Source organism: Haemaphysalis longicornis, unplaced genomic scaffold (genome assembly GCF_048455015.1).
Source record: "Haemaphysalis longicornis isolate Haplotype H1 unplaced genomic scaffold, Haemaphysalis longicornis Haplotype H1 scaffold_14, whole genome shotgun sequence".
Classification (NCBI taxonomy): Eukaryota; Metazoa; Arthropoda; class Arachnida; order Ixodida; family Ixodidae; genus Haemaphysalis; species Haemaphysalis longicornis.
In genome coordinates, this window is record NW_027526245.1 from 22,887,587 (window position 1) to 22,914,613 (window position 27,027).

Genomic DNA, 27,027 nt, shown 5'->3' on the forward strand with positions numbered 1-27,027 from the left:
CTACATATTCATAAAATAAAAAAACAAATAAAATAGTTGGATTTTCTATTCCCCAAAAGCCGCGAGGGCAACAGTGCAACGAGCGAACGCACTGAAAAATACCGTCACCCCCTAGCCGCGCGTCCTTGGAGCGGGCTGTCCTGGACCGCTTACGTCATGCAATAGTCAGTAAAAGGATGAAGCACATTTTTAAGGAATTTTAACTCGATCTCGAAACATTACCATCATGTTACGGGAATGCCGCCAGAGCTCGTATATCCAGAGTTTCGCGATATCATTGACAGCCCCGACCCCTGTAGTCTTCGAAGACAAAACTGATGACAAAAACTGTGGTTGATTTCTTTTGTGATAGGAATCAGAAATACACAAACGAACACAAGGAGCAAAATCTGCAGCTGAGCATGATTTGCTGGACAGCGGCTGTCTTGTGGGTGTGCTTGGCGGGCGACGTCCTGCTAGTGGGTCGCTTCGGCAAAGGTGTACTGGCACCATTTCCGTGACGGATATGATATCAATGAAATATTGCTGTATACCGGCATAAAACACTTTCGTGCCAAAATATAAAACCGAAAATGAAGCCGAACTATAACGTACTCTATAGTACGAAAGTTTTCTTCCCGCAATAAGTCCCTGCGTGCGCGGGTACACCCTTCACAGGCCGCCAGCCCCATTGCACTGCGTCATTTATGTGACAGATATGATACAGTGAAATCGTTGTGTCCCCGGGAACATAACACTTTCTTGTTTAAAAAATTCGCTCCAATACATGCTGTGAAGGCGGCTCGAAAGCAAAGCTTTAAACGACGCCCACAAAAACTGCCCATCGACGTTACTTGAGTTCACTTACGTCACTCTAAAAAGAGGGAAACCAGAGATTCTGCCAGCCGGCACATGGTATTCGCGGGGGCGGAATCACCGAACGCAGCAGCGTCGGCCACTGCCGGGCTAGAGCGGCAGACGCCTCCGCTGTAGGCCGGCCGTGAGTCGAAAGTGAGAAAAACACCGAGGAGTGCCTTTCAAAGGGTGAGACCGCGGAACCTAGCCATCCTGATGTGCTAGCTCGGGGCTACACCACCGCGTGAGACAAGCGGAGACGCCGAAACAATTCGGCATGTCAGCTGAGTGATTCCCATTGCCGATTTAAGCTAGTTAGTTTAGTAAGTTTGACAAGTGCGAGAAAGCTGAGGGAACTTTTATAATCGCTAATTATCAAAAGTCGCTCCTTTCGCCTTTTGTAATGCCTGTTAAAATCCAACCAAAGTGGTATTCACGAATTTAGAAAACGGAGTCTCATCCGTGGCAAGCAGTGCGAAAAAGGTAGCATTTCTCCAGCTGCCAGATACCTGTATGTGGTTTGTACACTTTGTTTCCCCGCCCTGCAAACCAATCTTTAACGTATCTTTGCGCGGTACGACCACTTACTTCCGTCGTGTACGGGTTACCCAGACGGAACTACCGAAGAAGTGTATCAACCGTGAAAAGGAACCACGCAGTGAACGCGAAGCTGCACAAAAACAGGCCCAAAACAACTGTCGCTAAAGCAGGCGGCCAAGCCGTCCCCCCGACGCGTCCGCCGTTGGGCACAGGCACCTGCGCGGGGAACGCTGTGTAACTATTCGCCGCGCCTTCTACACTGTGCTTCGTGAGTGAAAACCGCCCTCATCCTATCCAGCCGTGTTTGGAGTCTCTTGTCGCGCACGCCACGAGGAAGGCTGGTAGAGGTAGAAAGCTTTGCTTTAAAAAGTAAGCTCTCACACTTGCGCGCTAGAGCCATACGAGACGAATTCTGATTCGTACGCATGCGAAATGTCGAAGCGGAAATGCCAGCAGCCGTTAAAAGACCCATCTCTAATGACGTGACGGGTTTGACGCGAATTTGACAACGACGACCGCCGAGAAGTGCACAATCAGACGACGGGAAAAGTCACAACGTGGTATGTGCTCGAAGGAGAGAGAGAGAGAGAGAGAGAGAGAGAGAGAGAGAGAGAGAGAGAGAGAGAGAGAGAGAGAGAGAGAGAGAACTTTATTAAGGTGCTTCTAGTCCGGGGCTCTGAGTATGTAGCTGGGGGCCAACTCCGCCCGTTCCGTCAGCTGTCGCTGGCCTTAAGCGGTTGAGTCAGCCAGCTACTACCCACGCATGGTTAAGATTACGTGCGGTGTGGGCAAGAGAGCGGGATTCTGGGTGCAAGTGCAAAGTGCCCTGGTATTCCCCGCAGAGTGGACATTGCGGTGTACCCTCCTTTTCTCGGGTTTTGAGTATCATGTAAGGAAAGGGAAGCGACCGGGTCTGTATTTGTCGAAATATAGCTGAGTGCCGTCGTGATAGCATCCTGCGAGGCGCAGGAAGCAGCTGTCTGGAAAGCGTGCCTCCCGAAGAGCTTCTCTTGTGTTAATATAGCGGCTGTCTGAGAAGGGCGTTGTCCTCGGATGACTATCCGCTGGTGCCCAGGTGTTCAATTCGCGGGTGAGAGCATTAGCGCGCTCATTTCCAGGGTTGCACTCATGGCCAGGGAACCAGAGGAGCCTTCATAGAGTTGAGCTTAATCTGTGCCGTAGTTGTGTTCAGCTGGTTGTGAGTCGCTGAAGATTATTGCACATTCTTTCTGTGTGCAGCTTTCAATGGCTATTGCTATTGCTCTTGGTTGAACGACGGCTGCTTTTTGCAGTTTCTTTTCTGTGGCTGCTTCGACAAACGAATTCCTTGTTCACAGCTGTTATGACACCTGTTCCGTTGGAGAAAGCGCGTCAGTATACACGCCAGTATCCAGATTTTTCTAAAAATAATTTTCAGGGGGGCCTTTCAGTGCTCTCCAGTCCTTGCGCTTGGTGGTGCTCATGTTAGCTGGCAGGGGGGCTATTTTAAACCTTCCTATGGCCTTTGGAGTGAGCTGCGTCTTGCGCTGGTATTGTTCATCTCTCACTCCATACCGGAGGCTTCTCAAAATTTCGATGCCCTGTTCGGAATCCCGGAGTCGCTCAAGCTGGCTGACCTTGTGCGCAGTGATCAATTCGTCCAGCGCGTTCGGGGTGCGCGGGTCCTCCAACGCTTCCGTTGAGCGTTGATGTGAAGGCAGGAACGCCTAGCGCTACTTTGTGTGCTTTGCGTAGAACGATTTCTATTTTTTAGTGCTGTTTTTCTTGGATTTTGATGCGCTAGTAGGTGCAAAATAATGGAATGGATCAGCACCTCCTTGATTCGCAGGGCGTCCTCTTCTCTTAGACCCATGGGTATGTTGGGGATACTATCCAGCACATGAATAACTTGGTTGCACTCCTTCACGAGTTTGCTAAATTGTAATTAGGTTAGCTTTGCCGTTGTTCTCAATTGTCAGTCCTAGAACCTTAACGTTAGGTCTTTGGGCAACAAGCATTCCGTTGATGTAGACTTTCAGTTGTTCCTGAGCCTGATTTTTGTTGTTTGGTGACGACAAGATGCTCGACAAGAGGTTCAAGAAAGAATAGGACGGGGGCCTGCAGTCGCTGCACGAGCCGCAGTTCGGACGTAGTTGGAGCGGCTCGAGAGCTGCAAGGCGCCAAGGCAATGCGGGAAGTAGTGCAAGCTTGGAAATAGAGCTGGGCACCTTCAGCGATCGGCTCGATAAATCCAGACCCGGTATTCCCGTGGCGCTGGAGGGAGCTGCGACACGTCCTCGTGGATGGCACGCCCAACCGACATCGAGGGGGCACTTCACCGAAGGTAATACGCGACCCATCGCGACCTGCAGCGTAGGAGGTTGGTGTCCTCGGATTACTGCGTTAGTGTCTCTTGAGCAGCAAATAGTGTTACGCCTTTAGTTTCTGTGTTATGCCCATGCCTGTCCTTTTGCAGTTTGTACACACTCACCTGTGTTTCCGCGTGCCCAAACTCCTTTCTTCGAGGGCCTGAAATTAAGACTAATGCATCCGACCACTTCACACCATCACAATAGAGGAGGAGAGCACCACTCCAAGAGTTGTATTGGTTGAACCCCTGGCGGTAAGCTCTCACGAGTTAGCGAAGCTACAGAAGCAACGCCAAACGCTTCAGGGCAGTTAGCAGCATGTGGAATGAAGACGAACTCATACAGCGTAGGAACTTAAAATCCTCGATGAAGTAATTTACCAAAGATGTCGGGCTAGTTGTGGGTATGAGTTCATGGAGCTCCGTAAAGTTCCACGAAACTTTGTATGAAATTTTAGCTACAACGCACAAAAATTTGATATCGGGCTACCAAAGGATAACATCAACTCTTACGTAGAATCAGTGCAGAGTTACTGTGGCCCAGAATGCAAAGCGACACAAGGAAATGTAGGAATCCAAGTCCCGTTTGCAAGTAAGCAAAATTTCTCTAAGAGCCGATTCGGCAAAGCACCGACCGCCTTGAGTAGCGCCCAACATCGGCTACCGTTTCAGAAATAACAGAAATGACTCCTCGTCAACGAATAACAAAGCAGGACGAGATGTGTTCCCCGAGCTGTCATCCAAGTACAGCCTGCAGTTATAGTGGAGGATGTTGTCACGCAGTGAGGAATAAATGGAGGTTCTTGAAGAAATGAACGTTTATTGGGGAGAACTGCCTCCCAGCAAAATATTCAAAGAAAATGCAAGCTTCGAAGAAGCAGTCAACAACGTGATGTGCACAGAAACCGCCGACGAATTGATTGTCGCGGCGTTTGCCCTGCAAGCTTTCACTTTATGTTGTAATTCTTCCTGGAACCGTCAGATTAGATGCCAAATTGTGACGATTAAAGAACAATCTGCTCTAGTGAAGACAGGGAAACACTCCCTACCAAGTAAGATAGCATGAACGGTATAAAAAGAGACGAGAACACGAGCCTCGCTTCGAAAACAGATAGGACTGCCGGGCGCGGCTAGATGCTCGCAACAAAACACAGAGCTAAGCGAAACAGGCAGCATGGTTCGGAGCAGCATAAAGACTCAAGTGTTCTTGTATATGCGAATTAAAACGTCGCAAAGAGGAAAGGTTATGAGCATAGATTTTGATAACACAATCACAAGAAGAGAGAACGTTGGCATGTGTTTGAAAAGCATGACGATTTAGTAGTCAGGCAACATAGCTTGGGTAAATTAAAAACTGCATAGTGTGTTGTGCGACGTGTCGCATGAGCTCTCAGTGCAGTCTTTATTTTTATTCTTGAGGAAAGATGAACTGTGGTCCCAGAAATTGTATGTCCAGTGGCTAAGGCGTTGCGCTGCTGAGCACGAGGTCGCGGGTTCGATTCCCGGCCGCGGCGGTCGCTTTTCTGATGGAGGCGAAAATCAAAAACGCCCGTGTGAGCGAGATTTCGGCGCACGTTAAAGATCCCCAGGTGGTCAAAATTAATCCGGAGCCCTCCACTGCGGCGCGCCTCATCGCCTGCGTTGCGTCGGCGCGTTAAAACCCTACAATCAATCAATCAGAAATTGTATGTCCGAACGCAGTTACCACGGCTCACCGGTGTGAATTATAAGGACCCAAGCACAATAAATCTAAAAATTTCGCAAGCCGATTTATTTTTAACCATTTGTTCAATTCTTTCATGCTGAGATTTTCGCATTACGTCGATTCCCAGCACTGCTTGGAATCCGCCAATTTTTTTATTCATCTGAGATAGTCAGGTTCAGGCTTCTGTGACTCCACAAATCTAATCACAGTTACGGAAGAACTTCTACATTAAAAGGCGAATAACGCAGTTTGGATAAAGCGAGCAAAAGCGAGAAACTCACGTTCTTGGAACATGTATCGCACCAGGCCCTTCACAACATCTCCCATGGACATTAACCCAAAGTAGTCGCTGTAAGTACAAAAATAGAGCAAGGCGTTTAAATAAACACCTATACTCGGGGACAACTTTCTGTTGCAATGCAGTCAAGGCTATAGCTAAGGCTAAGCTACAGTCGTAGCCTTGACTCTAGCTAAGGCTACAGTCAAAGCTAGCTGTACCCTAAGCAATTAAAAATGGATAGTTTTTATGTTTTACCCTTCCATTGATAGTGCTACTAAATTACTAGCCAGAATATATGAAACACAGAGCAATATGTTTTTGATTTTCGCGTTTTTTTGGTTGCCACTGTCGGCACTGGTGTGGTAATGGTTCTCTTCCGAAAAAAAACATGGCGTCCGCATCGACGCCATTCGGCGGCTCGGAGACCTCGCCACATCATTCTCCGCATATGATTTTTCAGAAGCTTCAGAAGCAAAAGCTGCAAAAACAAACGAAGCGAATGGTTTGCCAAGTGTACGCCCAAGTAAGGCTGACGCAACCGGGACTCTCCGCCGTTTCCGCAATCCGTTTGGCTAGCCAGTTTGCCGGCGTGAGCGAGCGAGTGCGTAAGCGTTAGTGCGTGCTGCTCTTTCGGTGTACTGCTTCCGCGCTATGTAAGTACGCTACATATATCGCTGGTGCTGCCTAGCTCTGAGCTCCAGAAGAGTTTACAAATCAGTGCATGCCGTCAAAACTGCAGCGCTGACAAATTTCAGTTCACTTCTGAGCGACACAGAGTTGGGCGGTATAGTTCGCTGTCGGTCTGAGTTCTCCCGTCAAAGCGTTCGATTGTGTTTACAAACAAACGAGGCGCGGGGAAGGATGCCTGCATGCTGGGTGACCGCGCTTCAGCGCACTCAACCACGGAGCTCATGCGAATAAATGAACTGAACTGTATCTCAGCCGAAACCTAAACCGAAATCAATTTATTGTTTTGTTCGCGCTTGTTCGCGCACGAAGCAACATGTGTAGCAAGGTTACTACCGGTACCGGATTTGATGTGGTTAGCGTGTTCACGAAGACGGTTATTCAAATGTGGTACCGGTATTAACCTGGCTACACATGTTGCTTCGTGCGCGAACAAGCCCTCATGTGAGCCGTTGTTTGAGCATTGTCATGTTCTTAAGCGCTATGGTGACCAAAGAAGACGCGAGATCTTTGAAGCTTTTTCTATGCACGAGCGCGCGGGTACATGCGTCAGCAAACCGTCTGTCGATTTGTTGGCAAAGGATTTTGTATATCTACAATCTTAACTTTATCTTTTTTCAGTATTCTGCCTGGTTTTTCTTATACTGCCTGCGCAAAATAAAATTCATTCAGTTGTCATTCAGCGCCCGTGTTTATCTCTTTCTCGTCTTCCGTGCCGTTTCTTTGCGCTGTTTTTTTCCTTAAGTTAAGTTACTCGTGTCTAGGCTACATCCTTCCTTAAATCTAAAAAAGAGCCTCGATGTTTACACTTCAAGAGAAAATATTTTTGTATAACTATATCAACATTCAATTGAAAGTGAACGTTTCTTCTCCAGCCATACCATCTCTTCAACGTTGATTTAGAACTATCTATCAAAAGCACGGCCGATGAGCTCCCACCTCCAAATCCTAAATCTGCATAACTAACTATTCGCAGTTCTGCACACTATTCTGCATACTATTCTGCAACTATTCTGCACACTAGAATCTCTAATGAAAAATTCCGCCGCTTGTCTTTTTTTATTGCATTTAAACTTTTCGCGGATCCTTTAAATAAGCGTCTGATTTCAACTTGTGCTTCCCGAATTCTTTTAAGTTCATACCTGGGAAAGCTTTTTTCAAGTGTAATTTTGTAAAAATTCGGCAGAACGACTTCTTCAGGGAATAATCTTCCTGATGGTATTCTGTTCATATTGCCAGTATTGTAAGTGCGTTGAATTCGTAAAGAGTTGGCAACATCGCCTGCTCGGAATGCACCAGGGCTGTGTGCGGAAACACACTTATGAAAAGGACTTGCAACACTTCACTCTTCCTTTCACTTTTTTTGCTCCTGAAAGCAGGGCGAAGGCTACAGCTGTCGGCAGCACGGAGTGACACCGCGTGATTTGATCGGCGCACCAGATCCGCCTTCTGTCAATTCTTTGCTTTGGTGGCGAGGTTTTGGGAAGTGGTTATCGAGTGCGTTCATTGCTGCAACTGAAACAAAGACGGCCAACGGCCCCATGTCGCTTTAGTAACGTCATTCGAGCGATCGGAGAAGGCCAAGATTGGGAAAGATAGAAAAATCTTTTGACCGAGTTAAGTTATCTGATGGGTCTAGAGAAGTAATTTTGGGCTGATGTATTTTGTGAAACCCTATTCTAAGTACTGGATGTGTTTGTTGAATACGTTAATAAAACATTTAAAATGTACAGAAAAGATAGAAAAATTGTTGCAATATCTCAGTACTAGAATGTAATAAATGTATATAAACGGTACTAAAATTTACTGCTAAGAAGTGCATTGCACGACTGTTGGCAAAGGTGTTTCCGATGTACAAAATGCACGCGCATTTATTTCTGTCGCCGAATAGGCCTAGATTCATTGTTCTATGTGTTAGCTTTAGCAGAACCTGCAGATTCCATGATTTGATCCTTTGCCACCCTGCATGTAGATGTGCACAGTTACCTGCCTGTAAAGCTGCGAAGAAAGGTTCATTTTAATGGCTCAAAGGGAAAAGGTAGTTTATCTCACCCTTTATCTTGAATTGCAAACATCCCCTCACAATGAAAATAAATGCAAGTTGAACGCTAAAACGAACGTTACGCGCCTACGCTATGTGCAATGTAGCAGCAACACACTTACGGAGGCACACACAGGACACCATTCAATTCAATAAGGCAATTACTTACGTAAGATTGGGATTCTTGAGCATCGGGGCAGCATAAACCAGTGGTACAACTGCGCAATGCAACGAAGGCGCAATGCAACCAGTGGGCTGATTTGGTGATCCCAATGGTGAAATTGAATCGGAAGACGGTAAGCACCCGAGAAATATTTAAAATCTACTTACATGTATAATTACCTTCAAAATGAACGCTAAAAACAAAGTTACTCCGATCGGGTTTCCTGAGAAAGGAAGAGGGCGAAAATTTCAGCACGCTGCAGACGACTCAATATTGAATTGCTCAGTACCAAATGGAGTATGCGATTACTGTAAATTTAAACCTATAAATCAGTTATGTTTCCGAGGTAGAATTAAATGCACTCGCGGTAGGCGTCGTCGGGAAATATATTTTCGTATTAAATGTATTTCACCAAATAAATCCTCCTATGTACATCGAAACCACTCAAAAGAATTCCACTTCGTAAAACCTGAACATTAACCGTCATGTGGTTCGTTAGGCAAAGGCAAAGTGCAATAATTTCGCCGGAATTGTTCTCATCATAATACATCAGTTGTTTAAAAAAAACCTAAAGCGTGGCAAACTGTTCGCATGCCGACGCAGTGAAACATCCCCCTCGCGAGGGGCACGATCAAATGCAGAGCATTTCCGGGGGCGGACGACGTTATGTAGTTTGCGTTACGTTAATGTTGTTGCACTTGTGGCAACTGCTGACGAGAAAGCGCGGCGATGAGTGCGTTCCAGCCTCGCCGACACCCGCTTTTATCACGCCACGATCGCGCCACGCGCGCGCGATGCTGACGTCACGATCACGCCACAGATGTTGTTGATCCCGCGACGCGCGCGCCCCAACCTGTTGGGCGCGAACCGACCGCGGAGAGAGCGCGCGATGCGAGCGGAGAGTAGGCGAGGAGGAGCGGGGGAGAGGGCGCACCTGCGAGCGATGTGGACTACTACGGACGCCTAGAACGGGTGACATCGTGAGTTAAAGAAATGCTCTGCATTTAAAAGTGTCCTGTGATTTCCGGACTGCACGTATTAAGAGAGACATTTTGGGGCCTAAATAACAGAAAATGAAATTCTGAAATTACCCACAAAGTAAAATAAATGAAATTGAATCGTAACGCGATTGTAGTTATCGAGCTTATATTGGTAAAGACATAAGGTTGGCAAACAAATAGGCAGATGTCTTCTTCAATTGCCCAATGAACGCGAAGCAAGTTCCTGCCTGCTCAAAGGGTCACTTGCCATCGGTTTATAGTATATATAACCTAAGTATGTTTGAGATTGCTAAAAATTTCCCTCGCCACGATCACCAACATTAGATACTTTGTCATTAGCAGGACCCACACCCCTGCAATTACAGATTTAATACTGCTATATATATATTTATCCCAAACTGCATTTATTTGTCATGTCTATGTCTTCCAAGAATTATCTGCGTTTCACAATGTATTTACCTTCGCCTTTATAGCCATACTATCTGTCGGTTGGAACCCGTTACTAATCCTCACCGTGTGCAATTCTATTTTTTGGTTCTGTTGTGGACACGGTCGTATGCCGTAGGCGCTTCTTTTCTAAACCATGATGCCCATTTGGGAAACCATAGGTATCTGTGCTGTTGTTCACTTGTGTTTTATTAATTGATGGTACACCGTTTTCGCTCTTTTACAAATTCCAGAAGCCACTTTCTGCCAACTGCATTCCCTCTCCGCAGTCACTTTCTGCCAACTGCATTCCCTCTCCGCAGTACGAAATCTCTTCATCTCAGACGCCCATCAAGATTGGTTCGGCTCAAATTATAAGTTAACGTCACTGGCACCAACCCTATACAGGTCGATAGGGTCAAAATTGGAGGGCGGGGGGGGGGATGCCGCAGGATCCCTGTATACTGTGAAGGCGGACAAGTGCTGCCCCCTTACCAAGACGGCACTGCAATAGTGGGCGGCCTCGGAGCGAGAAAACACAAGTGGTCGGACGGAAGCTTTCCGGAAATAGACGTATCTGACTTTCTACTAGAGCAAGAGCCGAACACTGTAACTTGTCTTGCAGCCACAAATAGTCTTTCGTCATGTGATATTCCCACAATCTTACCACGTTAGAAAAATCGCCAAGCGCATGATGGACACAACATGAACTGCTGACAATCATGTCGAAACTACACTCTTCACATCAAGGTGCGAAATTCATCACAACTGACTAGTGGCGCGCTTTGCATGTTTAGGCGAACACATACTTCGTGTCTCTTGAACAAATCCCTGAGACGCCATTTCCGACATTCTTGAGCGCAGTGAGGCAATTTTGCGTGCTAAATAGCTTTTAAACGATGGGAGTAAAAGAAAGGGGTCTCATTAGGGCTAAGGAGCGGTAGGCTATGCCGAACACACCTAGTGACATCAAATTTCTTTACATTGGGAATTTGTTAGGCACTATTTTGGGTACAAAGCGGAAAATTAAAGTTCCTAAAAAATAATTGCACTAAAGCAAACTGCTTTTTGCTGCCAAATAGGTGTCGTGTTTCGCTGAAGGCTGTGAAAATCTGGGGTACACAAGAAACAAATTACACCATCTTCCCGGAGGGGAACCATGAGTAGTACGCGAAGCAGCCAAGGGGTCGATTCAAGTGCCCATTAGTTTTCTGTTCATCGTTTCCGTTACGTTGAAGTACGTAGCTACCGTTATATTTACCGTTTGGTTTCCATGGTAACTACCACACTTTTCACTTACCGGAACTACGAAATGGGAAATTGCGTTGACCCCATGGCTGTTTCTCAAACTGCTCAGGGTTCCCCTATTGGAAGATGGTGTAATTTTACTGGAGGGGTATGGGGGTTGTTACAGTGGAGAGGCATTAAAGAGAGGGAAAGAGAGACGTTGTACGTGGTATGAGTTTCTTTATTTAGGCATTATCATCATCATTTTCAACGGAGGTGACGTCGAGCTGTGGTTGGCGGGCCGCTTTGATTATGACCGCGTTATGGTCTGCGAAATGTAAAGTTAAGGGCTGCTGTAGTGAACGAACCCTAAAGTTGCTGAAGATGAGGTCGATGCACGTTCCCCGGATTGTTGTGGGCGTCTTGTAATCACCGCCCGCCGAGGCTCGCCGACGCACGCCGCTGCCGACGACGATGAAACGTCCAAGGCGCGTGAAGCGCGCTTGTCTCGTGCCGTCCCAGGAAGACACCGGGAACACTGTCGCTCCAGGAGCCCTTAAAGGGGAAGCGTGCTCGTCTCGTGCCGGCCCAGGAAGACACCGGCAACACTGTCGCTCCAGGAACCATTAAAGGGTAAGACACCACCGGGCGTTCAGCAAGCCGAGCATGCGCAGTGTGGGTGTGGACGGCGCAACAATGACAAGGGAAGGACATAGCTCCGACCATGAGATGCTTCGCATGTAAAAGCTTTTTTTACTTGTGTTTAAAGTGCTGCACCTGAGATAGCCACCATTTAAAAAACAACAAGGAAGAATTTATTTCTTTCACAGACAGCAAACAACCCTTAAAAGTCATGAACAAACGGACGAGACTTACTCGTATTTGCTGTGCACACTGGTAAAGCGGGAGTTCCATTTGGTGCTGCTGTGCTGCTTCAAGGCATCGGCGAAATGGTATAAGGCCACATCGCCCTCGAATTTCTCCGCACTGCCACGAATGCGGACCTGCGCAGCAAAAAGAAAAAGCGTAACGGGGGAAATTGTCATAGGTTCGAACCACTCTTTCAAAGAGATGCTATACCCGAATCCTGAGTCCGAGGTATTGCGAGTTCGCGCTGCCGTAGGCACAAGTTCGCGCAAAGGGAGCCCACCCTTCCCACGTGAGGTCGCGAGAACTCGAGGGCCCTGCATTTGGCGAGTTGGTTTAAAAATTTGGGGCAGCTTGCACCAGTGGTGCAAGGCTGCAGAAAGAGCAGAGCTGGGGGTCGACCTAGCTCCTTCCTACACTGACAGCAGATCCCAGGAGGGAGGGAGCAGCCGGACACCGCCAGTGCAAAGCCGTTTCGGCGTCACTCTAAAGCAAAGAGCATTGAAGTATCTATAGTGTTTTATTCAGTAGCAATCGTCGTCACCCCTTTCCTCGTCGTCTTCCAACGGCACAGCCACGTAAAGTAAATCCCCTTTTCGCGTCCTCGCCTCAGTAGACCTTCACACTGTCAGCTCGCCCGGTGGCCGTGTCCACGTGTGGATTGTGAAGGGATGGCTTGAGATTCGTCGTCATCTTTTCCGGCATGGTGATCACTACACGACGATGATGACGAAGGCGGGAGCTCCACATGTGGCGACGGGGCGACGCCGGATGATGACCGCGGGGCACGCGCACAACTGTGATCGGTATTCTTTAGATGCAAAGCATCTCGTGCTCTCGGCTCTGTCGTCCGTCGTTCGTCCATCCGGCGGCCAAGGAAGACACCGGCAACACTGTTGCTCCAGCATCTCATGGTCGGGGCTATGTCCCTCCCTTGTTGTGGCGCCGTCCACACCCCCACTGCGCATGCTCGGCTCATCTCGGGCCGGCCCAGGAAGACACCTGTAACACTCTCGCTCCAGGAGCCATTAAAGGGTAAGACACCGCCGGGCGTTCACCAAGCCGAGCATGCGCAGTGGGGGTGTGGACGGCGCAACAATGACAAGGGAGGGAGATAGCCCCGTCGCATCTAGTAAAATTACACCATCTTCCTGTACGGGAACCCTGAGTGGTATCCGAAACTGCCATTGGCTCAACGCAATTTCCCATTTCGTAGTTCCGTTAAGTAAAAAGTGTGGTAGTTACCATGGAAACCAAACTATAAATATAACGGTAGCTACGTACCTCAACCTAAAGGAAACGACGAACTGAAAACTAATTGGCACTGGAATCAACCACATGGCTGCTTTGCATACTACTCAGGGTTCCCCTACGGGAAGATGGTGCAATTTTTCTTGTACATTGCGGACAAGTCATTGCCCAGACATTACTGCATTTTTCCTAAAGCCATTGCGCGAAGGCCGTTCCCGGCGCCTCATGCAGGGTACACTGCGCTGTCGCCGCATAGCACGCGTTCGCGTGCACTGGGGTTTTCTGTCTCCGGCAGACGGCTTGTGTTGGCTTAACCGTTCTGCCCTTAAAATAACGTTGGGGTTAGATATTAATTCCGTAATAGCATATGATGTATAATATGGCACTCAGCTTTACGCAACCCGATCGGGTCGGCACAGGAAGCACCGGCCACCTCGAAGGTCACTGCAAAGACTCTGGAGGCGTAAGCGCTGAGCAACCGTTTTCTCGGAACTAGAATGTGAACGAAAAATGGCCGAAATTAACCGAAGTTATGTCCCTATTTTGTTTTAGGGATTTGAATATTTATAGAAAGGTAACGTTACCGAACTGTCGGAAGCAGCATTGGCGGGAATAATTATGGAGGCATGACATCCTAGTGTTCTCTCGGCCTATGACACTTTCAGTAAAGTAGAGCGTATAAAGGCCGCCTCGGGGGAATCGCGGGCAGTGCACGATCAGTGTCTGCATTAGAAAACGTTGCATTGGGAGCGTTGGGATGGTGGAAACCATCCCTGGCTGAGGTGAGGCCGTTATCGTAGATAACATAAAAAGTAATAACTGTACGTCACACAGCGTGAGATTGCAGTAACGTACTATTGTCGTTCCGTCATCAACATTTGTAACAAAACTCCAAATTTGCATCTTTCAGATGTATCGTGTTCAGCCAACGGTAATCGATTGAGAATGGAATGGAGACGCCCTTTTTAGCAAAAAAAATGGTAGATGCCCCCGGTCTCTGGAAACTACAATGACCCGACGCTTATACTCCACTACATAATCGATAATGCGACGCTCTTTCGGCAGCACCTGATCGGTGGTCGGCGCAAATGAGAGTGCACACAGGAGTAGGTGGCTGATTATGTACGGGACAATGGTGCTTTTGCACCGTGAAAGCTGCAGCGGAGCCGGTAAAGTGGAGCGAGTAGTTTGCCTCATTTCTGTGCATCAATGGCAGCTACAATATCGTCGGAAGGCATCCGGTTCGCGTCTGGTGATGCACGGCGTCGTCTTGCCATCTGAACCAAAGACGAGTGGCCCAATACGTCGGTGACGAGATGTTGAGCGAAGTGTTGTACGCAGCAAAGCAACTCACCATCTTGGAAACAATGAGGCTCGAAAGTCTGGCTGGTGCGCACCATGGCGCTCTTACGAGCACGAACTCTAAGAACAGAGGACGGCGACAGAAACCTCTTACGAAGGCATAGGGCGGTCGGCACAAACAGAGCAAGTGCGTCAGGAGAGGAAGTACGAGCAAGCTAGACGAAGGTAGAAGGGCGGAGCGCAGAGGAACGTCCTTGTCAGCCGCCATTATCTTTGCAGGGGCAGCTGATGGCGCCGTTAAAAAACTTACGTCACACAAAGCGGGAGTTTCACATCCACAAGTGAGCAGTCGATGACAACGTCATGGGGGGACAAAGAGTCTCAGCGATGTGGGGACATTTGTAGTGAATTTCATTGGGTGAATGAGGCCCTGTAAATTGCGTAAATGAGGCAGTGATGCCCTGCCAGTCCTTCTATGTTCCAGTTTCACGAGGGATGAACGTCAGGACATCACGCACCATCAGATCATCCCGAACGTAACAACGGATAGGTTTGGATGAGTTTGTAAATCGCACTGAACTTTCACTACGCAGACTAAGCGAACATGACTGAAAGAGCACGAGACAACTGGGCAACTTGCAACTAATTTTGTTAGGAAGGAATGGGCTTATATACATTTACCACATCGCCAAAGCATTCTGCCCCTTCTGCCACACAACACTCCTGGAAGACCTGTTCTAAATGTGCAGTCATACTGTACCTTCAATGGGCCATGCAGACAAAATACACGTGTGTTTTATTCGAAAGATTTATATGTTTTATAGTGCCCTAAGCGCTTTTTTGGCAGAAAATGACGCTTTATTCACTTAGAAATTAAATTTTGTCAGTCAAAATTTCAATTCTCCTGCTAAATCGTGTGTTTTCGTGACGATAGCAGTGACGCATTAAGACCAGGGCCTTAAATCTGAATGTAGCCTGCTCAATAGGGCTCCTCCTATCTCAGCGGCAAGCCAGTATTCAGTGCTGACCATTGATTTTGCTGTTGGCAGGCTCCCCAGGCGGCGGACGTGCGTCAACGTTGTCAAGTTTGGCTGCATCCACGCAGCCATATCGGCTCTTCTTGGAAGCGCACAGTTTTTCGCACATGCCGGCACTCCATCGACTAACCAGCCAGTCAGAGCCTGTCTGGAACCGGTTGGTCATCGCCTGATGCCCGTTGTGCCTGGAACCTTCAACCACGGCCCCTGGCGATCGGCCTCGCCTACTTATACGGAGAAGCCACCATGCACCGCTGCAGTCAGCGGCAAGCTAGTATTCAGTGCTGACCATTGATTTTGGTGTTGGAAGGTGAGATAGTGACGCCACCAGTTTGCTTTCATTGCTTGTACGTTCGCCGCTGACTGCACTGCCATGTCGTCGTGTGCAATATGTCCTCAATTGGTACCCGCTCACGGGAAATGTTTGACATGTTGTAAATGCGGCGAAAGCTTTCACCTTGGAAAGGCGTGCTCATCTGTTTCCGAGTCGTCATTCTCGAAAATGAGCACCGTTATACAGTAAACGTGGTGCTTCCCGGAATGTAGATCGGATTCGGGGGCTAGTGCGGACACAGACCCCTTTCCGGTGACAACTCTTTTGCAAAGCAGTTCTCGGCTGTGAATGAGAGGCTTGATGGCCTCGTGCCCACTGTAGAGCGGCTGGCAACAAAACTGAAGGACTTGTTATCGCTCAAGACTACAGTTGTAGAAATACAGGAATCGATCGAATATCTCTCCGCGAAGTATGACACAGCAGTTGCTACGATGAATGCTAACAAGGAAGAGATCACCGTACTCAATGCACAGGCACAGTCAGTAGCTACTGCAGTGGACGAGGCCCGCCGCGGTGGCTCAGTGGCTAAGGCGTTGCGCTGCTGAGCACGAGGTTGCGGGTTCGATTCCCGGCCGCGGCCGTCGCTTTTCTGGTGGAGGCGAAAAGCAAAAACGCCCGTGTGTACGAGATTTCGGCGCACGTTAAAGATCTCCAGGTGGTCAAAATTAATCCGGAGCCCTCCACTACGGCGCGCCTCATCGCCTGCGTTGCGTCGGCGCGTTAAACCCTACAATCAATCAATCAACTGCAGTGGACGACCACGCAGAATCTTTGTATCGGTTGTCCATCGAACTTAATAAGTTAAAACAGTGCACCCGTCGATGCAACTTCGAAATTCGTGGTCTCGCTTTCCAGCCAAAAGAAAACTTGTCTTCTATTGTGTGCGAGCTAGCTCTTAAACTTGCCCTGACTAACTTCAGTGCAACTGATATCGCAGCTGTGCACCGTCTGCCTAGTGGTCCTCATAAAATACCGCCCGTTCTTGTGCAAGTGCACAAAGTTAGAACAAAAGAACAGTGGATCGGCGCGCGCACAAAGCTTCCTGAGCTGGTGGAAGAGGATACGTTCCCTCGCCTTTACATAAACGACAACCTGACTCGCGCTAATAAAGAGCTCTTACGCTTGGCTAGGCTTAAAGGTAAAGAAAAAGGTTTCAAGTTTCTGTGGACTAGGAACGGCAGGCTGCTCGCTAGGAAAGAGGAAGGTCGCCCCATCGTTCATTTCGATTCAAAAGCGGACCTTGACTTCATCGTATAAAAATGGATAAAGACCACTTCCTAGTTTCTAAATCTTTTTCTGCAGTCAGAGTTTTTGGGTGTGATAGTAGTTCGGTTCAACTTTGCCACGTCAATATCCGAATCTTTAGAAAATACTGGGACCAGTTCTTGGTTTTAACTTCATCTTATAAGACTTTCTATGATTTTTTTGTGTTAACCGAGATAAATGTTCTTTGCAACTACACACTTCCTGGTTATCAAGTTTATTCTTACTTACGCCCCATTGGAAAAGGGGGAGGCATAGCTGTATTTATCAAAAACATGTGGTTGGTTTCAGAAATAACCTTTTCTTTCACTCAAGCTGTAGTGGTCGCATGCGGTTATGTTCCCCATTACTACCTCTTGGGTTGATAGCGGTGTACCGCCCACCTTGCTGTAATGGGCGGATATTTCTGCAAGAACTAAATGTGGCCATTTCTTCCCTGTTGTCTGGTGACAACATATGTATGACAGGGGATATAAACATTGACACATTACGCCCCAACTTGCCACTAACTGGGGACTATTTAGATGTATTGTCCAAATGGGGCCTAGACTGTGCAAATTCCAAAGCTACCCGTGAAGAGTTTTTCTCCAGTAAGCTCGTGACTTCTTGGTTAGACCTCATCAACGTACTCATTCACGATTTTCAAACCCTCTCTGCTGTAATTGCAACTAAACTTGCGGATCATTATTTTGTTGCATGCTCTTTCTCACTGAAGTCTTCACATGTGCGCAGAGTCGCGAGCAAAACAACTATTTCAGTCATTGATCCGAGAGCACTTGATAGGGAAATCGCGCGGTACGACTGGCACAACTTGATATGTATTACATCTCCCAGTAACATGTACGAAAAGTTCGTAACTTTGCTCGATGAATTCAAGAAAAGTAGGACACGAATAGTTACGGTAAGGCAAACAAACTCTAACGAAAATGAATGACAAAAGAAATCCTTGTCGCCATTAAAGAAAAAGATATGCTTTGGGCTCAAGCGAAACGGGCCCCACAAAATGCAATTCTCAGGGCAAGCTTTACACAAAGTCGAAATAAGGTAAATGCGATGATACGGCTAGCTAAACACAACCACATCCGGAATAAGTTTGAGGATGCGTGCTTCGATTCTAGGAAAACTTGGTTCTTAATTAACGGTATGAGAGCTTCTAATGTACAATCTAGGCAGAACGTATATTTTTTTTTTCAACTTTTCTGGTGATGGACTCAATATTTTCAATGGTTTCAATGAATTTTTTTCGCGGGTTACTGGTGTTGCCCGAGCAACCCCTGGCATTTGCACGTTGCAGAATAGCGTTGCTGATTCGCCTTATCTGCCCCCACTCAGTGAAGATGACCTCAAGTCAATTTTATTTGTGCTGAAAGCCAACAAGTCACCTGGACATGATGGTATTTCGATAAGTGTGCTGTGCAGAAATTTTGACCACATTAAAGCCGTTCTTTTTTCCTTTTTAAACCATATCATTGAGAATGGCATCATTCCCATACAGTTGAAGAACGCAATAGTTTTTCCTTTGCTTAAGTCAGGTTCTCGAAATAAAATTGAAAGCTATAGACCTATCTCTGTTCTCTCTTGTATAGTTCAGATACTGGAGAAACATTTCAAATGTCATGACCAGTTTTTTATCAACTCATGATGTTTTGTCCCATCTCAGTATGAGTTTATTGGAGGCCGAGGTACTTAAACTTTGCTCCAGGATTTTTCTGATTTATTAAACTATACTTTCGATCGTAACCAGATCGCATGCCGCTTATTTCTTGATGTCAGTAAAACTTTCGATAGTGTGTGTCATACCCTCCTGCTCACCAAACAACAAAGACTAGGTTTTCGGGGCAACTTTCTACTTCTACTTGAAAACTTCTTACTTGACAGAACTCAGGTTGTTCGCATTGGTAAATTTTCAAGTAACTTTTCAAGTTTCTTTTATTAAGTCAGGTGTACCACAAGTGTCTATACTGACAACCCTACTGTTTAACTTGTATGTTAACGACCTTGCCTCTGCTGTATCGTCTTCAATATTTCAATACGCTGATGACACGGTTCTTGTTTCTTATGCTTCTCATCGTTCTGACGCCATAAACTCGCTTCAAGCTTCTGCAATGAAAACTATGAATTGGTTTACGGCCAATTCTATTGATGTTAATACCAAAAAACATAGCTGATTTGCTTTCACAATCCGTTGAAAAAAGTTGACTTAACGCCATCTTTATTTCTACACAGAGCGGCCTGTTCGTCTTGTTCTTTTATTCCTGTAAATTATGTGTCCACTGTGAAGTATTTAGGTCTGTATTTCGATAGCGACCTTTCTTGGAATTCCCACTTAGCTTATGTGTGTAAAAAAATTCGTGGTGTATCGTCTTTGTTGTACAAATTTACAACATCTATTCCAATTTCGCTGCGAAAAGTTATTGTACATTCCCTTTGTTATAGTGTGCTTAGGTACAGTATTACAGTATATGGTCACTGTGCTTTACGTTGGATAGAGCGAGTCAATTCCATTTTGCGTTTTCTGCTGCGTACCATTGCATATCACTTGTGTATTGAGAAAGATGACAATGTATTCAAAACCTTGATGTTGCCCCATTTTACCTCGCTCCTAAACTAAACTGTTAATTTAAAACATTTTTGGACTAACCCATTCAAAACTTGTTACACCCGATCTCGGTCCCTGAGACCGAAGCAACGTTACGCAATTCCTCGTTGTTCCACAAGGTACGGGAAAAGAACACGTCGTTATAATGTGCCAGCTATATTTAACACTTTGCCATCTGACTTTTTGGCGCATGCTTCGAAATATCAACTGAAAAAGGCTTTACGGCGCATGCGTTAGAGCTTTCCAGAGATTTTGTGAGTACCGCGTGGTTATCTGTTCTAGGTTGGTACTCTGTGCTGTTATATATATATACTTTTTTTAACGCTTGTCGCCTGCCAGGCTCTGCCAGACAAGCCCGTTGTGGCTTAGGTAGGCCTGATTATGTTACATGACTTTTGTGTGACAAATAAATAATATTATTATCTCACTATCTTGTTTATCGCCCACTTCCATAGATGGCGCGGCAAAACTGCTATAGTCAAGGCACCTAAAATAGATAAAGTAGCGCCATCTTATGATCTCGCCGCCTTTCGCCCTCACCCGTGCTCCTTCCCTCCTCCGTGTTTTGTCATTTTCTCTTCCACCGGCCAGCGCCACCCGGCATTGTTCAGCAGTAAAGTCACGTGGTAGCCCTGCCGTTTCTATTTCTGCCTCCTTAGCGGCCGTGTCGCCCCTTTAATGTCGCCTCCGATGTGGCGCCATGTTTGACCTCAGAGCCGGCTTTATCTTAGGAGCCATCGGATAGCAACGTAAAAATTAGCTGCTTGTTTTAAGTGCGAATGCACTTCTTAAGCGAGCCTGAAGCGTCCGCCGCCGTCCGCATAGCAACAGCTGTGGGTGCGCGCGCTCCTCGTCTTCCTTGGCAACGGGGGGAGATGGGCGCGCGCTGCCTTGCCGCTGACATGGCACATACCCACGTGGGGGATTGGCCAGGAATCGGGAGTGAGAAGGGCTAATGCACCCGCTTAAAGGAGTACTGACACAAAATTTCAAAGCAGAGATCCGCTCTAGCAATCAAATACAACGACAACACAAATAGGTGTCTGTGAATAAATGCATCTTTCTTTCTTTGTAGTTGTGTGTGTGTGTGTGTGATCTCTCTTTCGCGAACATTACCGAACCGCGCAAATTCAACTCGTGCATTCGCACTTTCACATTCTTCCCCTCGGGGAAATGCGGGGAATTTTTTAACAGATGTCGCGGCGGTGTCGCTTTATGTTGCTTCGCGGTGCCAATGTGTTCTACCTTTGGCTGCTCGAATAGGGTCAGGGATGGCAAAGGACTTTGTAAGTCCGTACGGGAAACGCGACACATAAAGGAGAAAAGTTTGGCTGCCAAGATTTGGACGGGCAAAATTCTACCCGACGCTGTCTTCACGCTTTCGTAAGGTAGGTTTGGGAATGTTTGTTCTCGCTTTGTTAAACTGTGCACTCTCTTCAGCGGTCACTTGCGAAGAAATGGGTATTCGCTCCGCAACAGTCATCCGACCTTTTTTTTCTGAGTAGGCATTACGCGCAGCGGAGAGTTTGTCCCGTCATAAGCTTTTTTTTGGACCAGATTCCATGTATTTGTTGGGTGCTCCCATCTATGTACTTGCCAGCATATTTATCAGTTGCGTAGCATGTCTAGCCGGTTGTTGTAGGGCTGCCGTGATGTAAAGATTGTTCACCTAAATTCGTGCAGGCTTTGGTGAACGGCAGCTTGCATGCGACCGTGTAGCGAGTGCGTTACGAGTGCGTCACGAGTGCCCATAAGATCTTCGTTGCGTGAAGTCGTGTTTTGTGTGTAAGTGACCCTGGTAGTATTATAAGCCCGCTGTTATGGCATTGCAGAGATCTGATGCGTAGTATGTAGTTGGTTGGTGCGGCGCACATTGAGGCTATACAGAGCAAAAAAATTTACTGATAGGCAAAAAATTTAAGACAAGTTAATCCAGTGACCCTGCCGCTGACATACGTTCGGTTCGCAATTCACGTGATCGCGTTGTTAAATTTGTTCACGTTTGAGTGGGCACTTAAAATGCACATTAGTACCGCAACGGAGCCATTTCTTCCATGTATGCACAGTGCACAAAGGACCGTTAATTAGTTTTACCGTTTGCTTTACACGTGAGGCCGGGCATTTGCAGTATCCGCGCTTAAGCTTAATTGTCAACGGCTTAGCGTATACAGCCATTGCGATGTGAACCAGAACACACTGGTCAAAGTTATTCTCAGCAGACATATTTTTGTCCACCAAAGCTCTTTTTATACGCAGTTATTGTTTCATGGTGAAAAACAGAGCAAGGAACACAGGGACAAAAAGGAAGAGTGGACGACGCACAGAGGGGCCACCAGGGGGCTACGCTGAACGGGTGAGCTCCGTATGGGCTGTGCCTTTTCACACTTTCTGTGGCGTAAATTCAACGATTATCCTGCAAATAACCACCGTATCGGGCGTCCAAAGGCCCTAGCTGCCGACGGACATCGTTTCCTTGGATTACTGGACCACCGCCTAGCTCATATCAGCCGGTTTGTTCAGCGAAGCGGGGCCACCCTGCTAACCCTACTTTCGAACCACGGTGCACCGGGGAGGAGCGGCGACGGCGGCCTGAGCCCAGCCGCCTCGCCCCCACTCGGCACCCACCCGGCCTACCGGCACCTCAACCCCCGAGAGCCGGAGAAGCGCTATGGAGAGAATCGAAGTGGACGGTGAGTCCATCTCGCCTGATGAAATCACCGAGGAAGACGGGTGGCTCACGAGCCATCGCCGACGTGGAGCTCGTGCTCTCGCGCAGCTCGGCATAACCCCGGCACACTCCCCCGGGCAAAAAGGCGCTGGCTGCACGCCAACCAGCCGAAACTCACGTGCCAAGAAAGCAGCAAGCCGGCAACCACGCCTTCCGCGTCAGCCGGCCTTGCCGAAAGAAGACATCAAAGTCGTGCTGCGCCCGCGTGAGGGGCTCGACATCACGAAAGTTAGCCAGGCCTGTTTGCGCGATGGCGTGCTCCGTGCGACCGGCCTCAGCTGCAACGAGGCGGCGGAAGATCTCCTCAGGATCAACCCCGCAAAAAACATCATCGTGGCCAGCACCCCCAGCATGGAGCGTGCAAGTAAATACACCGCTGTCAAGGAGCTCCACTTCGGAGAAAATTCCTACAAAGTCACCGCTTACGCGGCGCCTCCCGAAGACACCGTCAAGGGGATCATACACAATATACCAGAGTACGACAGTGCTGACGACATCACAAGAAGTCTTGTCTACAAGAAGAATCCAACGATTCTGCAGGCCCGGAGAATGGGCCGTACTAATTCTGCCATTATCATCTTTGAAGGCACAATGGTGCCGCATTATATATACTACCGCGGCGCCGAATATCGCTGCTTCATCCACAAGAAGCGACACGAACTGTGTGACGGGTGCGGCAGGCTCGGTCATCGCGCGGACGTCTGCCCAGCACCCGACAAAAAGATCTGCAAGATCTGCGGCACCGACTCACCGCTTGAGGAACATCAATGCGAACCCAAGTGTACTCTCTGCGGACGGGATCATCCAACCGGCGACAAGAAGTGCCGACTGCGATTCCAGACTCCCTACATTCTCAAGAAGCGCAAGTGGGAAAAGCAACAGCAACAAAATAACAACCGTCGACGACAACAAAACGGCGGGCGCAACGGAACTTCGACGTCGTCCATACTCCATAAGGACGGGCCGAGCGAAGCGACAACCGGCCAGCGTGGTAGATCGGGGTCCTTTCCACGGCTTCCGCAGCATGAACGACCTAGCAGACGGGACGTGAGTCGCGGGCCAGGCACCAGGGACAACTCGGCAAGCAGTCAACACCTGCGACACCGGAGCCCCAGTATCGCTGGCCGCCAGAATCACAGACGCAAGTCGAGATCCCTGTCTCGAAACGGAAGACAGCCGAGCGGAGGCAACCAAGCAAACAAGGTGAGCTGGGCAAACACGGTCTCTCACGGCAAAGCCTCCCAAAAGCGCAGCGCCCCTACCACAGGCGTTCCTGGTTCTGAACATTCAGATCAACAGTCCGAGATTACAAAAATTAAGCAGATGTTAGAGCTCGTCATGTCGGAAAATACAGCCCTCAAGGCGGAAATAGCTCTACTCAAGGGAACCAGTGCGGAATCAACGACATCCTATTCCCCACGCAACCTAGGCCAGGCGGGTACTAATTCAGGACAACTCAACCAGGTCATTACGCCAGCTAAGCAGTCGCCTGAAATTATTTCAGAACACAGCTCTGCAGACGCGATGGACGACTCACCAACGGGCTCTCCACAGCCGAAACGCAAGGCCAAAGAATCGACCCCCACTAGTTCTAGCCAGCCCGCACACTCGGACTCTAAAACATACGTCGATGAGGACATGCTCGGCCAATTTGGAGAAGACCTCAGTAAGGCCATAACCGAGAATCTCAGCACAAAATTCAAGGCCATGCTGGCGGAATTGGCCGAAAATATCGGCTCCCAAATTTCTCCACTTAGGGCTAGGGTTACAGCCCTAGAAAGCACCACCACGTGGATGGGCAGGGATGGAGGAACGGGCCCCATGAAATCAACAAAACCCTACTCCCGTCCAACCTCAGCGGAAAGCTCCAAAAATCCTCACGACCATGTCTAATCGCTCACAGAAGAAAACCCGAAAGCCAAGTACGCTTGTCGTATGGCAATGGAACTGTCGAGGATTTAGGAGAAAACGCGCTCACCTTGAACAATTTATTAGGACCAAGGATTCAAGCGAAATGCCTGACGTCGTTTGTCTTCAAGAGACCGGTGTTTTTGCAAAGCTTAGCAATTACAAATCTTTCGCAGACGTAGAAGAAGACGCCGCTGGTGTTAACTCGAAGCAAAAACCCATGGTAGCCACTCTCGTGAGGCGAAACATTCCGGCGATCCGTCACGATGCCGGGGTGGGTGCGTCGTCTGCGGCTTACATCCTTGTTGAATTAATTCCAGACAGCAAACACAGAACACAGACCATATTTATACTTAATATATACAGCTCTCCTCGAAACGCCCACAAATTCGGTCAACTTTTTCGTAAAACCCTCGAACTGGCCAGGGGAAACACCCTAATAGTCGTCGGAGATTTCAACGCTCACCACACAGAGTGGAGATATAAACGGGACACGATTAAGGGGCGAAACCTCTGGCTCGATGCGCATAGAGAGGGTCTCACCTTAATCACTGACCCCACACGGCCCACCCGCATAGGAAACAGCGTGAGTGGCGATACTACTCCCGACCTCGCCTTCACGAAGAACACGCGCAAAGATGCCACTTGGTTCAACAGTCAAGAAAACCTCGGCAGTGACCACTACATCGTCGTGATTGGGGTCGAATCTAGGGTCACTAAATACCCGTACGGTAAGAAACTCCACCTTATTGATTGGGACGCCTTCCGCAAAATACGGGTCGCCGAACGTACCTCATCTGACGTTGCGGGCAGCCCTGCCATCGAGGAGATATCTGACATTCGGGAATGGACAGAACAACTCTGCAGGGATGCCAAACAGGCTACTAAAGAAATACCGGCAGATGCAGGTCTTTATCAAGCCGATGCGAAGCTCCTTCACATGTGGGAGGCCCAGCGCAGTTTGCACCAGAGACTTCGGAAACAAAAGCTAAATCGCAACCTGAGGCGGCGCCTCGCTACTCTCAATCGCGACATTGAAGATTACACAAGTCAACTAACACGTCAAAATTGGCACAGCACGTGTGATCGAATGGAATATGAAATTGGACTCTCAAAGACCTGGAATATTCTGCGCTGTCTCATCGACCCTGACAATAGTAAAACCACGCAGAAAAACAACCTCAACATACTTCTACACAACTTTAAGGGTTCCGACACCGAGCTGATCAAGACAATTAAGGATAGATACTTCGGAGACTCCGCACGTGAGGTCCTCCCTCGCTACACGGGACAGGAAAATGACCTCCTTGATCGACCCATCACTGTCAGCGAAGTACGAGGGGCCATCGTAACCCTGCGAACCCGGTCGTCGCCAGGTCCAGATGGCATCACAAATAAAATGCTCCGAAATCTGGACGATGAATCAATTGAAGCCCTCACCCGCTATATGAACGTGTGCTGGGAGCGGGGCCAAATACCCGACATGTGGAAAACGGCAAAGGTGATTATGATTCCCAAACCAGGCAAGAAACTTCAGCTCGAAAACCTCAGACCGATTTCGCTCACATCTTGTGTAGGGAAATTAATGGAGCACGTCATACTCAACAGGCTCAACAGCTACATGGAGGACAACGGTCTTTTTCCGCACACGATGATCGGCTTTCGACCAAAACTCTCTGCGCAAGACGTGATGCTTCGCCTAAAATACGACGTCATAGACGGGGCGCGCTGCTCACCTCTTGACACTAGAGCAATTTTGGGTCTTGACCTCACAAAGGCCTTTGACAACGTCAAACACTCGGCTATCCTCACGAACCTGAGCAAACTCGGTGTCGGGACAAGAGTCTACGAGTACATCAGCAACTTTCTTTCAGACCGCACAGCTACCCTCGCTGTAGGGAGAATGGAATCCGATGCGATAAAGCTAGGGAACAGGGGGACGCCCCAAGGCTCTGTCCTGTCCCCTTTTCTCTTCAACGTCGCCATGATTGGTCTTCCTGAAATTTTAAACCGAATTTACAGCCTTCAACATAGCCTTTACGCAGACGATGTTACGCTCTGGGTCTCCGGAGGCAGCGACGGCCACATTCAGGACACGCTACAACAGGCAATCGAAGCAGTCGAAGATTACGTCGGCCCTCGCGGTCTCAGCTGCTCTCCGCAAAAATCGGAGCTTTTACTATATCGACCAACCAGTCGAGGGCGGCGCACAGATAAGACCCCTCCGGAAGTCCATCTCTTCGCTGGTGGTGGAACCCAACGCATCCCCATAGTCACAAGCATGCGGGTTCTTGGCCTTCGCATACAGGCGAACGGACACAATTCCGAAACCATCCTCTCTCTCAAAAAGAAGGTCTCTCAAATCACCCGACTCATCTCCCGCATTGCAAACCGCCATCACGGCATGAAGGAACTCAATCTAGTACGATTAGTTGAAACTTTTGTTGTAAGCAGGATAACGTATGTCACTCCGTTCTTAGACCTTAA

The 27,027-nt window shown here is 48.2% G+C and overlaps 1 protein-coding gene across 1 annotated transcript; it reads left to right on the forward strand.

Annotated features, from left to right (window-relative positions):
• The first annotated feature begins 22,572 nt into the window (after window positions 1–22,572).
• On the forward strand, window positions 22,573–24,525 carry LOC144164805 (uncharacterized). The gene has a single exon (XM_077695069.1). It carries the CDS (start codon window positions 22,573–22,575, stop codon window positions 24,523–24,525), a length of 1,953 nt encoding a protein of 650 aa, XP_077551195.1.
• The last annotated feature ends 2,502 nt before the right edge of the window (window positions 24,526–27,027 follow it).

Excerpts from the sequence above, each read along its gene's own strand:
- LOC144164805 (XM_077695069.1), top strand. The coding sequence starts at position 22,573 with ATGGAGAGAATCGAAGTGGACGGTGAGTCCATCTCGCCTGATGAAATC.